The sequence below is a fragment of the Piliocolobus tephrosceles genome, chromosome 11 (genome assembly GCF_002776525.5).
Source record: "Piliocolobus tephrosceles isolate RC106 chromosome 11, ASM277652v3, whole genome shotgun sequence".
In the NCBI taxonomy this organism is placed as follows: Eukaryota; Metazoa; Chordata; class Mammalia; order Primates; family Cercopithecidae; genus Piliocolobus; species Piliocolobus tephrosceles.
This window is the reverse complement of record NC_045444.1, coordinates 126,092,709-126,108,563: the sequence shown is the minus strand read 5'-3', so window position 1 is coordinate 126,108,563 and position 15,855 is coordinate 126,092,709. Positions and strand designations below refer to the sequence as shown.

General features: G+C 46.3%; 1 protein-coding gene across 5 annotated transcripts in view; it reads left to right on the top strand.

Moving 5' to 3' along the window:
• Positions 1-15,855, top strand: part of NDUFA10 (NADH:ubiquinone oxidoreductase subunit A10) — a 64,510-nt gene that overhangs the window by 34,183 nt on the left and 14,472 nt on the right. The window contains exons 9-11 of one of the 5 annotated variants that reach the window (XM_023228715.2): positions 836-944; positions 7,352-7,469; positions 8,763-8,815. In XM_023228715.2, coding sequence (XP_023084483.2) covers positions 836-944; positions 7,352-7,469; positions 8,763-8,800 — 265 coding nt within the window. In that variant the 3' untranslated portion in view covers positions 8,801-8,815. Of the gene's footprint in view, positions 1-835; positions 945-7,351; positions 7,470-7,714; positions 7,879-8,614; positions 8,689-8,762; positions 8,816-15,855 lie in introns of those variants that run through there. The other 4 variants (XM_023228714.2, XM_023228713.2, XM_023228712.2 and 1 more) reach the window with 4 other exon arrangements.

Sequence of the window (15,855 nt, the reverse complement as noted above, 5' to 3'; positions counted from 1 at the left end):
CCATTACATATGAGAAACGTCTCCTGCTTTTATAACTCAGTAATGGGAATGTGGCTGGTGAAAATAATTATTTTCTTTGTTTTGAGCCCTTAAGAAAAGAGACTTTATTTTAATGTTTTTTTTTCCCAAAAGCTCAAAAAATGCTTTTTATCTTTAAGTATAGTGGTTATATTCAGACTATATTTAATTTAAAATAAGCAAATTGTAACAAAGTATAAATATTTTAACATTCAGCAAAATGAAATGATAAAGCTAAGAGACTATCCTATGATTTGTGTATTTATTGGTGCCAAGAAAAGTGGAGAATTAAATCTTTTACAAGCCGTGGTACGACAGACCATCCTATGTCAGCCTCAACGTACAAAACAGATCTGTAAGACACTGGTTGTAACTGCAGAGAGACTGAAGCTACTCACCGTTCCTGCCCCAAGATCCACTCATCTGGAAAATTGTTAATGGGGGCATGCTTTGTGTGTAGCACTGTCAGACCATTTGCTTCTAGCTTTTGACTCCTGCTATTCCTGTGTTTAAAGTGTACTTTGTCTCCTTTTTCTATGGCATCCATTCCCAGAAGTTCATCATTTGTAGGTACTGAGGCTTTTAAAAGATGCTACCTCAGGTTCTGAGAGTAGTTTTAAAAAGCAGCTCCAGATCGACCACATGGTCTTTGGGAGGACCGCTTTGCTTCTGGGATGACTGCTTGGCAACAAACAGCATTTATTGGAATGTATAGATTTTTTATATGGATGTTTAAAAAAAAAATCAGACTTAAGCTGCTTTTATTGTATTTGTTTTGATGGTTTGGTGTGATCCACATGTGTCTTATTTTTTTTAGGGTTCAGGATAAGTTTGATGTGCTGAATTACACAAGCATTCCTAGCTATCTCCCGGAAATCACCATTGGAGCTTATCAGACTGACCGTGTCTTCCGTCAATTCAGAGCGGTAAGACTGTGGAAATGGAGAAAGCTGGCTGGGTGGGGGCGGGGGGGGGGGGGGGAGTCTGCAGCACCTGGGGACACTGTAGTCACTTCTCCAGAAAGGAGTTTTTGTTGTTGTTGTTGTTGTGTTTTTGTTTTGTTTGTTTTAGTGAAGGAGCCTCTTTTTCATTGAAATAATTCTCCCTTTCCCCGTATTTCTGTATGGAAAGCTGATGAAGTCCTCAGGTGACAGCCCCAGAGCAGAGAGGTTCTTCTGGATGGTTCTTCATCAGGCACATTATCTTGATAGGAGAACACTCTGTTCTTTAGCTATTATGTCACTTTCTTTACTGTCAGATGTTACTTTTGGTATTGTCTTACTTTTTGTCTGTAAATAATGAGGGTTCAATTCCTGCAGAAGGCCCTTAGGCCATATGGGAGGGCATAGGGAGGGCAGGCAGAGCTTGGGACAGACAGCGAGGGTGGAAGTTGGTAGGGGCAACTGTGTCATTGATCTTCTTATCCAGTTGCCATACCTTCTTAGTGAGTTATTTGTTGTGGCAAGATTCCATTGGTTAGAGGCATGTGTAGGTTTTGTTGGGAACCGGCGGGTGAGTTGCAGCCTGCGCTGCGAGTCCCGGTGTCAATGGACTGGGAAGAGCACGATCCTTATCTGTGGCAGTGGTGGCTGTGGGTTGTTATGGGTAAATGTGAAATAGTTGTATTAAATCAGAACTCCAGGCTATGCCTTCAACATGTAGATGAGTTGAAATCTAAATTTTTTTGCATTCCTCTAATTGTCTGAGTTGATACCAGCAAATTGCCTGGAGAACCCACTGAAAGTCTGAGTAGATCCCCTTGCTTTCTTTCTTACTCGAGGTACTTGGCATTTTCTTTTAAGTAAATTTGGATTGTTTTGGAAGTGGTTTTATTCAGTGTGAGGATTTGGGGAAAACACATAAAACCATAAAGGTATCTCTCAGAGGCACTGGTGGTTAATCTGTGCACACCTCCTTTTGTCCTTGTATACATGTGAGTGCATGTGCCATTTCTCCCTCTTTGAGTGGGGCTCTGTGGATTTGCTTCTCTGGCATCATTGCTGTAACTGGTGCCTTGCTTGCTGCTCTTGTGTAGGCCAGAAAACCCACACTTAGTGTTGGTTCCCCGTGTCTGCTTTTGTGCGTGACCAGGTCCTGTTGAGTCTGTTTCACAAGTGGCTTCACTTCTTCCTGTTGTCATCCAGGCTGCCATCATTCCCACCTGAACTTGTACGGCTGCTTCCCCTCCGGTCTCCTTGGGTTTAGTCTCTCCCCTCAGTCCTTCTCCGGTAAGGCAGAAGCAGCCGTGATCTCAGTGCAGAACCCACGATCTCAGTCCTGTGCCTGAAGTCCTTCCTCTCCTGTGGGAGGTGTGTTAAAGTCTGCCACTCTTTGTAGATTTGTGCCTCCTTTCCATTCTGTCTCCTTTCCATTCTGTCAGATTTTGTTTCTTTTTTGTTTTAGGGCCATATTATTAGATGCATACAAATTTAGAATTGTGATTTCATTTCATTATGATGTTTTCCTCTTTACCTTTAGTGGTGGTTCTTATTGTAAAGTTTATTCAATATTTATGTAGCATCTGAAACTTTCTTTTGGTTAGTATATGCATGATGTAACTTTTTCTATGTCCTTTAATTTCAACCTTTCTGTGTCTTTATATTCAATGTGGTTACCTTGTAATTTGCAGTTATTTAAAAAATTTTTATTAGTCTGAATATTTCAAATGTGAATATTTATCTATTCACATTTAATGCAATTACTGTTTGTAAGTAGCTTATCTTACTGTTTTATATTTTTTCTACCTGTTCTATGTATTTTTTTCTTTTTTGATTTTCTTCTTTATTCCATTAACCCCCACCTATTTCCCTACTAGTTATCATTTTAATAGCTTTTTGTGACTAACCTGATAATTAAAATATTTATCTTTGGTTTAATGATGTTGAAGATCAATTAGCTTTCCAGTTCCAGAGCAGAATTACCCACTCTTACGTTTTGCATGATCTCAGTCATCTTAATTCTCCATACATGTTAGCCCCACAGACGTTGCGACTGTTCTGAGCTGCGCTCGGCAGCTCTGCCTGTGCATTTGCCCCATGGCCGCCCACCCCTTCCCTGGGCACTGCGCCTGTATGTAGCATCCTTGGTCTTCTGCCTGAAGAATTTTTTGCTAATAATAAATTCTCACACTTACTATTTAAAATGGTCTTTATTTGATCATCATTTTTACCTAAGGAAAAATAACTTTTCCTGAATCATTTAATGTAAATTATTAACATGATGCTCTGTTATCTTCAAACACCTGAATGTGATGGTTCACAGAGGGTAGTGTCTGCATCAGGATCGTTTGAGCTGCTGTTGGGAATGCAAGTTCTCAGGCTTCAGTCCAGGCCTCCTGGATTAGACACACAGGAGATGGGGCCCAGAAATGTGTTTGAGCAAGTCCTCCTGTCAATATATAGTGCCCGGTTTGAGAATCATGGCTTGAATGTGTAATTCTCACAAACAAGGATGTTCTCCTCCACAACCCCAGTACAGCTGTCAGAGTCAGGAAATGAGCGTCACGCGCTACTGCTGTCCGATCCACAGGCCCTCTTCATGAGCAGTCATTTATCCTAGCCGTGTTCTTCTGAGCAAAAATAGCCAATCCAGGGTGATGGCTTGCATTGAATGGTTTCCTCTGCTAGTCTCTGTGAATCTGGTTCAGTTCCTCAGGCTTTTCTTGGCATTCAAGACCTTGACATTTTTGAAGACTACAGAACGGTTACCTTGCTGAATATCCCTCAATTTGGTTTTGAGGGATATTTGGCATACGGTTCCCATTTGTCCCACCACTGTTTTTGTTACCTTTATTACTTGTTAAGGTGGTGTCTTCGCTATAAAGTTGTCTTTTACTCTTATTATTTAGTATTTTGAGGGGAAGTACTTTGAGAATATGTAAATGTCCTCTTCCTCATCAAACTTTCATTCAGTAGTTTTAGCATCCATTGATTTTTCTTGGCTAAATTATTACTATGATGATTGTCAAATTATAATTTTCTGTTTCTGTCGTTCTTTCTATATGACCAGGTAGTGTCCTGCTAGAAGCAAATATTTTCCCTTCTCCCCATTTATTTATTCATTGATCTCCATATATCACTATGGACTCCCAGATTCCTGTTTATTCAGATACATCTATACTTGTTTCTGTGTTTCTCTCTATTTGTTGAAAACCGTGAATACACACTAGTGTCTCTAGTTCCAGTGCAATACAACAAGGTTCATTTTAGTGCTCTCCTCATCCATATCCTTCTCAGATGATGAGAAACCCGGCGTGATCTCAGTGTATTTACCTGCCGGAATTCCACCGGGCGTAACTTAGTCTCCTGTCTCTGCTACCATGGCGTCCCTAATCCCTGCCACCCAGGCAGGTGCAGGTGTTCTCCAGTCCTGCAGAACAGCTTTCCATTTGAACTTGAAGGAAGAAAGGCTGTCTTCATTCCTGCAGGGTGGTTTCATTGGGTATTGAGTTTTAAATTGCCAATATTTTCTTTCAGTGCTTCAAACTTTGCTATTTTATACTTCTGGCTTTTGTGTTTCTAATGATAGTTCCTCTTCGGAAGATATTTCGTATTTCTTTGACAAGTTTTTTCTCCTTCTTTTTTAAAGAGATTTTTCTGGCTTGGTTTTATGCATCTATACTTTCTGGGGTGTGTGTTGTGTAAGTAGGTGTGCATGTGCATCTGTGCTCGCTTGGCCTGAGGTTCGTATCTATAACTCTTTGAGCCTTTGGCTGGTGTTCATTGTCTGTATCACTTTTTTTTTTTTTTGAGACAGAATCTCACTCTGTCACCCAGGCTGGAGTGCAGTGGTGCGATCTCAGCTCATTGCAACCTCTGCCTTCCACGTTCAAGCGATTCTGCTGCCTCAGCCTCCTGACTACAGGCATGCGCCGCATGTCCAGCTAATTTTTTGTGTTTTTAGTAGAGACAAGTTTTCACCATGTTGGCCAGGCTAGTCTCAAACTCCTGACCTCAGGTGATCTGCCCGCCTCAGCCTCCCAAAGTGTGTCTGTATCGCTCTTGCCGCATTTTCTGTCTGCCTTTGCCTCCCACAGTGTGTCTGTATTACTCTTGCCATATTTTCTGTCTGCTCTTTCTGGTTCCAGTCGGTCATATGTTGGTCCTTTTCACCATGCACCATGTTCTCCATGCATCTGCTCCTTTCTGTATTTCTCATCCTGTTTTTTGTTTTTGTTTTTGTTTTTTGTTTTTTTTTTGAGTGTGCATCAGCCTAGATGTGTTCTTCTAAATGCCTTTCAAGTTACTAATCATCCTTTCAGCTCTTCCTAATCTGTTGTTAGACCTGTATTTCTTATATTTGAGTTTTAAATTTTCGTCCTGGTTTGTTTTTGATTCTAGAGTTTTCATTCTTTTGTAATTTCAAGTTTACTGCTGAAATTATTTTGTCATCTAATTTCTTAAACATGTTTGTCACAAAGTGACACAGAATTATCTGATAATTGCAGTATCTGTGTCTCTTGTAGGTCTGTGTGAGTGGTCTGGCCCCTCCTGTTTGGTTTGGGGTTGTTTAATCTTGTTGTTTGGTGGCCTCTTCATCGGTGTTTTGTGGTTTTCCAGTGGCAGTCATTTTTTGTGGAGACTTTGCCTGGAGTTATCTCCCTCTGGAGAGGATGTGCTTTACCATCTTCTGGCAGGCATGGAAGTCAGGGCAGGTCCCCTGAGAGCATTCAGGAAGCAAGCTGATGACACTGAGCTTCCGTTTTGTGGGGCCTGGGTGTTTCCAGCTTGCCCTTACTGAGAGGCCATTTTTGCCGGGGTCCTTTCTTTTTGGTGGGTCCTGAACTGCATGTTTGGCCCCACCGTGCACTCCTGCTGCTGAAAGCTCTGCTGGACTTCTTAGCCCCTCAGCTCCGCTGGTGGAACTGGGGAGCACCTCAGGGAGGGGAATGATGCCGCCTGTACAGCCCAGCTGTTTTTGTTTCTTCTCTGGACGTTGGCATCCAGGGCCCTCCCTGCCCTGTTGCCTTTACAGCCTGATGTTGCCTTTGTAGAGTCCTTTTCTACATTGTCCCCTGTTTGGTTGTTCAGGAGGGGAGGGTTGGTCTGCATGACTAGTCCACCAGCTAGATGTGTTAGCCGTTTTAACCAGGTACATGGAGAGTTCACCTAGCAGTTTTTCATCACTGTATTTCATGTGGTTTTGTCTGCTTTTCAGTTTGTGAGCATTAAAGAGAATCTTAAGAGAATCTATGATACTGGACTTGTGGTTTGAATTAAATGTTTAGAAATGTTAAAATTTTGAATTGTATTTACATGACTGGGGAAATCCGATTTTTAAATTTCTAAGCATTTAAAAAAATAAACGAATGTTTAGAACAGTTTTAGATTTACAGAAAAACCGTGAAGGTAATAGTGAGCTCTCATACCTCACATCCAGTTTCCGTTTTATTAACTACTTCTGTTAGTGTGGTGCATTTGTTATAATTAATGAATTAATAATACTTCCTGGGTTTTTTTTGTTTGTGTTTTTTTTTTTTGGAAACCGAGGCTCACTCTATTGTCCAGGCTGGAGTGCAGTGGCATGATCTTGACTCACTGCAACCTCCACCTCCCGGGTTTAAACGATTCTCGTGCCTCAGCCTCCCAAGTAGCTGGTATTATAGGCGCCTGCTACCGTGCCCAGCTAATTTTTGTATTTTTAGTAGAGATGGGGTTGCACCATCATGACCAGGCTGGTCTCAAACTCCTGACCTCAGGTGATTTGTCCACCTCGGCCTCCCAGAGTGTTGGGATTACAGGCGTGAGCCATCACATTCGGCCCTTATTGTTAACAAAAGCCCACACTTTGAATCATTCAGATAACCTTAGTTTTTCCCTAATATGCTTTTTCTGTTCCAATATCCCATCTAGAATATGACACGACATTAGATCCTCATGTCTCCTTAGGAACCTCTTGGCTGTAACATTTTCTCAGACTTTGTTTTTAATAAGGAGTGCTGGTGAGGTATTTTGTAGACTCTCCCTCAATTGAGGGTTGCCTGATGGTTTTCTAGCGATTAGACTGGGCTGTGTGTTTTGGGGAGGAATCCGCAGAGATGAAGCATCAGGAGCACTTGCTGTCAGTGCGACCTGGCACCCTGGCCCTGACCGTGGGCTCCTGTCTGAGATCGTGCTTGCTGGGTCTCCACTGGAAGCTGCGCTTCCTCTTTCCAGAAAGCCTCATGTACGCCACAGCCTTTATGTTCCTCTGTTGAGTAAGAATTGCCTGACGATTTAGAGGGTTTTGTTTAAGGAAATTCAGTTGCTTGATATTATAAAATGATCAGTTGAATTTAAATAGTAATAAATAATGACCATTTCTGTAAATTCATAAAATTCCTTTTGTCCATCAGAGACATCAGCAACAGTTCTCATTGCATTTCCTTCTGGAAGCAGCATTGTGGGGATACCTGGAGGTGAATGAACAAAGCTCCTCTGGGATTCACGTGCAGCTGTTTCAGATCTGGGAAGGTTTGTGGCTTCTCACAGAAGGCTCTCTGCATGGGTTGCAGAGCTGCTTTCTAGATTGGCTTCTCTGGGTACTAGGTAAAGCTCCCTTCCTTCTGGTGGTCCCCTCCCTCCTGAGCCTGTGTTCAGGGGGCCCCCTCAGGGAGCTTCATTCTGACCTAAGTGACTTCGGTAGAGACTTTAGCAGACAAGGAATTGAATACCGAAATGTCTTGTGTGAAGCCTTCTGTAACTGTGTCTCCTTGCAGACACCCCTGAGAGAGTGCAGGCCTTCCCCAGGAGCAGGAGGAGATGGAGAGTTTTTCTTTCTAACAAAAGGCCCCGGCGAGAGTGGCTTCCTTTTATCAGGCCATCCGACGGACAGCTTGTGCTAGCAGCGATTTCCGTCAGATGCTGAGGGGAAAAAACAACTGTTGCACAAAAAACACATTAAAAATCAAACCCTAACTCTAAAACCCATTTTCTCCAACTCTTTTCCTTCCTTTGGAAACAAATACTCATGGTGTAATAGGAAGGCAAATGTTCATGAAAATGGAGTTTCTTTTGAGAGCTTGTTTGGAGGTTCTAGCAGGGGAGCGCAGCTACTCGTATACCCTTGACCGAAGACCTGTCCTCCTCTAGCGGGGATGGTCGTCCTCTTCGACCGAGCGCGCAGCTTCGGGAGGGACGCACATGGAGCGGTGAGGGAGGAAGGGGACACCCGCCTAGCCAGCCAGATCAGCCGAATCAACCCTGGCGATCAATGGGGTGACAGATGTCGCAGCCAGATCGCCCTCACATCCAAAATGGAGTTTCTTTTGAATCATTTGTGTTTCAGGTTGCCTTCATCTCATTCCTGTCTAGTTCAGCTGAAGACAACAGGCATAGCTAGAAAAATGGAAAGTGTGTAGGAAGAGAGAGGGCCCGGAGACAGGAATGTGTGCAGGTGGAGGTGTGTCTCATCTCATCAGAACAGACGGAGAACATGCCAGAGCCAGGAGCCATCAGTCTCTGACACCTCAACTCACAGAGGCCACTGGGCAAGGACAGTTGAAATTGTTTTTAGTTGGGTCGCAGTTAGAGGTTCTGAGGTTTAGCAAGAATTATTGTGAAGTTTGAATTGCTAACAAAATTAAATGCTGTTTTCTATAATTACATGTTGGAAGAAGAAACCGTAACTACAATCAAGACAAGAATCGAGTTTTTTAGAAAAGAGTTGCTTTTATGAAAATTGCCAAAGACAAGTAACTAAAGGAAAGTAAAGTCAGCCTTTGTCAGAGACGAGGTGAACAGAATTGTCTCTTCCTAACCTTGCAGCTAGGGATCCCCTACCCGCGGTGCGGTGTGCGGAGTGAAAGAGAGGGTCCTGAAATGCTTCTCACTGGTCTTTGGAGGTGAGGAGACCTTCTTATTGGTCTTCAGGTACACGCGTCAGGTCACTGGTTTGCTGCAGGGGAGCAAACAGTATTCGAGGACATTCCACAGAGAACATGTGAATATTGGAGCAGAAGGTATTTGGCGGCCAGTTATTTCCTGGAGCAAGTGGAGGCCATGGATGCCTTTTCATGACAGTGGTTCCTAGAAGCCCATTACCCTGGTAGGCAGTTTCTCGATTTCTGGGAGACTTTTTTTTTTTAAATGTTAAAAATACGTGTTTTAGCCAAATTCTGCCACTAACATGAGAATTTCTATAATCCCAATTAATGTTACAAAAATAATAAAATTACTAAAACTGTGCCTTATACTTTCATGAGAAACTTAAAATATACTTGCACTGTGCTTCTGCGTATTGTGCTCTGCGTATTGTAAGACACTCAGGACGGTGCATGCATATTTTATGATGGGTATTGTCCTTGTTGATACTTGGAGGTTAGGAGTTATTAGGTTGCACTTCTGATTCTTGGGAAAGGAGTAATGCTTTGACCTTTATTCTTTAGATTAAGTATTATAGTCTTCGTTTTTCTTGCAGGATTTTCATGATTTTTCTGACTTTAGTGTTTTTGCAGTTTTGCAAGATGGGTCTGGATTTGAATTTTTCTTTATGTGCTATTTGCATCTTGTTGGTAGGGTCTTATTCCTTGCTGGTAATTCCCCCTTGCTTCTCTTTCTGTGGACACTTTAAACCTAGTTACTTTATGCTCTGTCTCTGGAGTGCTGCTCTGGATACTTTGATCTTCTTCGTTGTTTCTTCTTCTCACCCATGGTGACTTCTTTTCTTCTCTGTGTGGAGACTTTGGGTGCTGAGCTTCTGCCCTGTGGGGCTGCATCCGTGGGCATTTGGTGAGAGCGGGTCCCTCCTGAGCCAGGCTGCCAGATGAAGTACAGGATGCCAAGGTGAGCTTGAATTGAGAGCAGCTAGTGTTTTAGTATAAGTATGTCCCAAGGATGTTAACCGGGTATCCTATATGATTTCCCAGTCCTGGCAGCCCTACTCTTGAAAGGACCCTTTGCTGCTGCCAGGCCTCAGATTCCTGAGGAGCAGGGAGGAATCGATGGCACCTTTGTTGCTTGGGGAATTCCAGGCCCTGGAAGTAATGTGAATTTCAACCCTCAAACCTGTGTGGGGACAGGCTCCCAATGGAGGGTGGTTTCACCACTGGGTGCCAGCTGGGGTCTCCTTGCTGGCAGGGGCCTTCTCCCGGCACTGAGGGCGTGGCCCTTCAGGAGTCCCCTCACAGGGACGCCAGGCCGTGTCTTCTGGCTCTCAGCAGCTCTTAGGCATCCCCAGGGCACTGCGGCTTCAGCTCACCACTCTGGCTTTTCCACTTGCTCTTCGTTCTTAGCCCCTTGTGATTTCTTGCAGAGCTCAGCAATACATGTAGAAGCATTTCCAGGGGTGGTTATATCAAGAGGTTTTTCAGCATATTAGGGCTGCTGTTTTGCTAGAAATGGAAGCCTCCCCTATTTTTCTTTAGATTTGGAAAGCCTGTGTTGGTGCTGGTTCTTTCTGTAGCCATTCTGTGGAGGCCTGTCTGAATTAGAAAGTCTACATTTTATATACTCAGTAGGTATTTATCCAGTGAACAATCCCCCAGAATGCAGAATTGATTCCATCCCCAACCCGAAGGCACAGAAGGGAAACCTGGCTGCTCAGAGAATTCTTGCCTTTTAATTTAATCCGAGTTCTGTCCTGGGGATGGAGTCAGGCATCTTGGGAGCACTGAGGTAGCAGGAATGACAGTTTACCCCAGTACCTGCTGCCAAGCCTGACATTTCAGACCCCTGCCCGACAGTGTCATCTCAGTGTCCTACCACTTCTGCACTTAGCCCTGAGCAGATCTTTATCGTGCCAGGCACTGTTGCAAGCATTGGGGCCACACCCGAGAGTGATGCCAAGCCCTGCCCTTGTGGAGCTCAACTCCTAGTGGGCAGGGAGAGCAGATGATAGACGGACAGGTAACAGGGCTCCAGGGTCTTGGAGAAAGCGCAGCCAAGGAGGCTGCCCTGGAGAGAGGTCTCGGCTGCCCTGGAGAGAGGTCTCAGGCACCTGACGCAGGGGACTGAGGGATGTAGGGGTGGAGGGGAGCAGGCGCGCTGCAGGGGAGTGAGGGATGTGAGGGTGGAGGAGCAGGCGCCCCTGGAAGGCATGAACAGGTGGACACGTTCTGGAACTAGAGAAGAGCCCGTCATAGTGAGGTGTGATGCGGGTGGGGTGAGCTTGAGCAGGGAGTGAGGTGAAAAGGCAGCAGGTCAAGGTCAGCCGGGGTCTGCAGCTACCGCGGGGACCTCGGTTCAGCTGTACTCCTGGTGAGGTGGTGGCATTGGTGTGCCAGAGAGTGGCGTCATCTTGGTTTTGGGTTCAAAGGGTTGCTCTGCTTGCCACGTTGAGTTTCAACTGTGGGGGCAAAGGCAGAGGGCCAAGGCGGTCAGGGAGGATCCTGGTGGTGCAGGTGAGAGTGCTGGCGCCATGGGCGGGGGCCCTGAGAGTAGCGTCATCTCTGTTCCTGAGAGCCCTGACTTACCAGAGGCGTTGTTGCTCCTTCTTGTTCAGCCAAGTTGCTTCTTTGCTTTTTAGTTTTTCAGAATTAAGCAGACTATTGCTGAAGGATTCCAACAGAGGGAGTCAGGGAACAGGTGCAGGGTGGGGAGCGGCTGCTGAGGGCCTGGTGGTGGTCTTTCCTCACCGGGCGGTGGAGCCCTGGGCCTCTGCTGTGACCGCCCTGGGCCTCTGCTGTGTTGCCTGTCCTGCAGAGCTGTGTGTATGACTGGAGGAAAGGGGTGGAGCGAGTTCAGCCAACACTGGGATCTTGCTATAAAGCACATTAGAGACAGGTAGTGGCAGCTGGGTGGGGTGGGGCTATAGGGTGGGGTTCTAAGATAGGAATTTGCCATTTGTAACAATAAGACTTTGGTATAAAGGCTTTAGTTTGGGAATCCCAGGCATACTTCCTCATGGATCTTTTCCTGACCCTTATGTTTAATTTACTGATGGATGAATGAGCCCAGAAAGGGTTACTCAGGAGAGCACTTCTCAGGGAGTGGTGTGACGCTGGGGAAGCTCGCCCACCCTGTGTCTGAGCAGATTTCTGAAATCTGTTTGGAGCTTATACATTGAAACAAAGCCGTTATTCTAACTTTCATATGAAAAGAGTTCCATGTCTTTTAAGACACTTTTTATTAGAGCTCAAATTCTTTTATAAGCAGAAACTCCTTTTTCAGGTTTCTAAAAAGCATACAAACAGTGGGAAGACAGAATTCTTCCCCACATCACCTACAGGTGGTTCGCCCACACCTATTTCAATAGACCTTATTTTAGCGGCTCACCTTTATCAAATGGTTCCAAAGTGTTTCAGCCTAGTTTTAACAGAACAGCAGCTCTTCCTTTTCAGACTCATAGTTTTCATAACATTTAATTAAATTTTGTAATTGCAGTGACAAGTACAACTGGCATCGCTGCTGGGAAACAGACCACTGACTCATACCACTTGGTGGGAGGGATAGAAGTGCCTGTGGTCCAGCGGGAGCAGATCCTGCCACTTGGTGTGCTGTGTAAGCTGGCCTGTGAGTGGTCCGGTTGGGGTTGGTCAGGGGAGCTTTCTGCTGAAAGGAGGAGGAGCTGGTGAAGAGGACCAAGCTTGCCAGAGTGTTAGGAGGCAGGCCAGACTGCATGGGCCCTGGGTACCAGCAGAGGAGCCTGTAGAAGGGCCTCGGTGTCTTTCAGAGGCTGCAGGAAGGTCAGGGGTGGTGAAGGCTGACCACGCCCAGGATACTGCATTGATGACCAGGTTATAGGTGAACCTTGAGAGAAGTGTCAGGAGACTGGTGGGAATTAGAGATTCCATCTTCTATAGCTTGTTATTTTGTTTTGTTTTTAAGGGCTAAGGCATTCTCGGTGTTTATAGACACAAGGGTAAGTGCTTGTGGAAAGAGAGAAAAAATGCAAGAGAGGAATGGGACCGTTGATGGAGCGGAGATCCCAGAGGCGCGGGGGCCTCTCAGCTCATCAGAGATCCCAGTTCACCAAGCAGGCCTGGCCAGGCCAGATCACTGCTCGTTTCATAGGACCCCAGCCTAGCTGAGGGGAGGCTGGAGGGATGGGTGAGGGCTCTTTCCTCCCACGGGGAGATACTCTCTGTTGGATTGGCCATGTGTGGAGTGGAGGCACAGAACCTACATCCATGGTGCTGTGAGGGTAGGTGAGAAAGCCAGCTGACCCATGCTGGGTGGTTGACCAGGCCCAGTGACCACATTGGCCATTGTCATTGAAGCATCTCATTCCTTGATTAAAATCCACTGGTGCTCTTCACATCACAGGGCCAGTTCCGGACAGTAGATTACAGCCATTTGATGTGTCACATTTACGTTCTCCAAGCGTGAAAGCAGCAGTTTGTGTGCTTAACATAATAAATATGCATGGTTGCGCTTCCTGGATGCGATGGCTCATGAGTCTCTCTGGAACAGACTGATCTTGGAGATGTCTTGACTGGCCTGTAAGGGGCACGCTCGTCCAGCTGTGGAGCACGCAGGGGGTCAGATCTCCACACAGTGGTTCTGGTTCCTGTGAATCCTCTCACCTGCATGAAGGGCTGGCTGCCTTTTCTAGGTGTCTGGGAAGCCTATTGTTTCCCATCAGCTGCACCCTTGAATGGGGCCTCCAGAAACAGGAGCAGCGCCAGGGGCGAGTTAGAGGGCCTAGCACGCCACACTCAGGGACAGTGGCAGGACACTGGCAGGGACAGTGGCAGCTTGTGGCGCTCCGGATCCCAGGTTCCTGTGCCCGCCCACCTGTACCTGCCAATGGATGGGTGACTTTGAACTAAGCGAGAAGACGGCAGTTGGGGTCCAGTGGCATTCGTTAGTTAGGAAGAAGTTCCAGCTACCCATTCTAGACTTCCTGTCTCTCTCATCTGTCTTTCCTTATCCCTGAACCTGGCTTCCAGTCTGAGTTTAGGGAGATCTCCTCGGTGGGGAAGATTTCCCAGCTCTTCCTGTGGCTGGATGGAGTCAAGGCACCAAGACCTGAGTCTAGGAGGGGATCAGCCAACTCATTTTTCTTCCTGGGGTTCTGTAATTTTTGCTTTGTTTGCCCTTGTGTAATTATAAGAGGTGCACAGCTGCTGTTGTTGATGCAATTGTCTAAATCAGTGGTGCCCCAGAAGTTGCTAGTGTTCTGGGAGCTGCTCTTACTGAGGGAATCATGTCTTTTTACTGGAACTCCTTCCTAGGGCCACTCTGAGCTCTCACAGCCTCTGCCGCAGCTCATAGTTTCTGGCTCCGCATGGTGGAGTCGCCTTGCTTTCTGCTGTGGCTCTTGCTTGTCACTCTGCAGTGCACTCGAGGCCATTCAGCCTGTCGGCGGGAGCTCCACCTTCTCTGTGCGTTCATCTGGCCCCCATTTCACTGCACTCGGTGCCAGACACTGCACCGGGGCTGGAGACACAGCCCGGTGTCCACACCCTGGAGACTCAGCAGAGACACGTGCGCAGAGGGTGCGATAGAATTGCAGAGGCTGTGGGAACCGTGAGAGGATAGGGATGTGCGGTAGGCTGCTGCGTCTGGGGTCTGAAGGCTCGCATCCCACAGGATGGGTATGAGTTTGCCAAGTAGAAAAAAAAAGAGTCTTGTGGGAGGCAGTTGAGGGAGGAGGAGGATGGCTGTGAAGGCCGGAGGCTGCAGGACATGGCCGGCAAGGGCCATGATGTGAGGGGAAAGGAGATAGTGGCCCTGGGGCGAGCATGATGTGAAGAGAAGGGAGACAGCGCAGGTGGGAGGGTGACGAGTGGGGCGAGATCGCACAGGGTCTTGGAGTGGACTGTGGAGCTTACTTTTCATCCTAAGCCACATGCGATTACAGCAGGCATGAGATGAACCCGAGGAGTTCAATATAACCGAATTAGAGAGCCTTGCACATTGTTATATAACCAAGTCTTGAATTACAGTATAAAGAACTTCTTATCAGCATTGATGGGATAATTAAGAAAGGTTGTCAGAAGTGTTGGAATTTGAACCAGAATTTGAGATTCATAGATCCTGAGGATTTATGGGCTTTATTTAGAGTAACTTCTTGACTATTAGAAACTCTATCAGATAAATGTTAAGGGATTGGAAAACAGAGACCCAGAGAAGTTAGCTCAAGGTCAGACACTAAATGGATGACGTGGAGTGATGGTTAAGATGACATTTTCCTGACTGGTGCCGTGGCTTTGGTTGGGAACAGCAAGAGATACAGAACCGACGGGCTGGGTTCCGGGAGGGTGGTTGGCAATAGAAAGTGTGGATGTTTGAGCCAGGAGGCTCTTAGGATTAATCTGGCAGCCATGGCCTGCAAGGTGGGGGGAGGCTGGTGGAAGGAAGGATTATGGGCTGGGGGATGGAGTGTCATGGGCTGAATAGGACCTGACAGGAAGGGGAAAGAGCAGAAAGACGGAAGCTGAAGAGGGCACTGCTTCTGCTGCTGATGACAGTGGTAACAATGCCAGGTCACCCCGAGCCCCTACTGTGTGCTGGGCACCATGCTGTTGCCACAGGAAGGCACTGTTATTCTTATTCCATTTGCAAATGAGCAGTTGGACACAGTGACTTTCTGAGGTCCTGCAGCTTCTGGGAGGGCAGGACTCACATTTGGGCAAGTGTGTCCAGGCAGCCATGCTGCTTCGCATTCCGCTGCTGCTTGCAGGGCCCCTGGCGTGAGCACCGTGCACAGACTAAGGCGTGGGGGTTGTATTAGGCTGTTCTCACGTTGCCATAAAGAAATATCTGAGTTTGGATAATTTACTTAAAAGGGTTTCATTGGCTCAGAGTTCTGCAGGCTGTACAGGAAGCATAGCAACTTCTGCTTCTGGGGAGACCTCAGGAAACTTGCAATCATGGCAGACAGTAAGGGGAAGCAGGTACATCCTAACATGGCAGGAGCAAGAGAATGGGGTGGCGGAGTGTCACATTTTTAAATGACCGGATCTTTGGTGGCGGA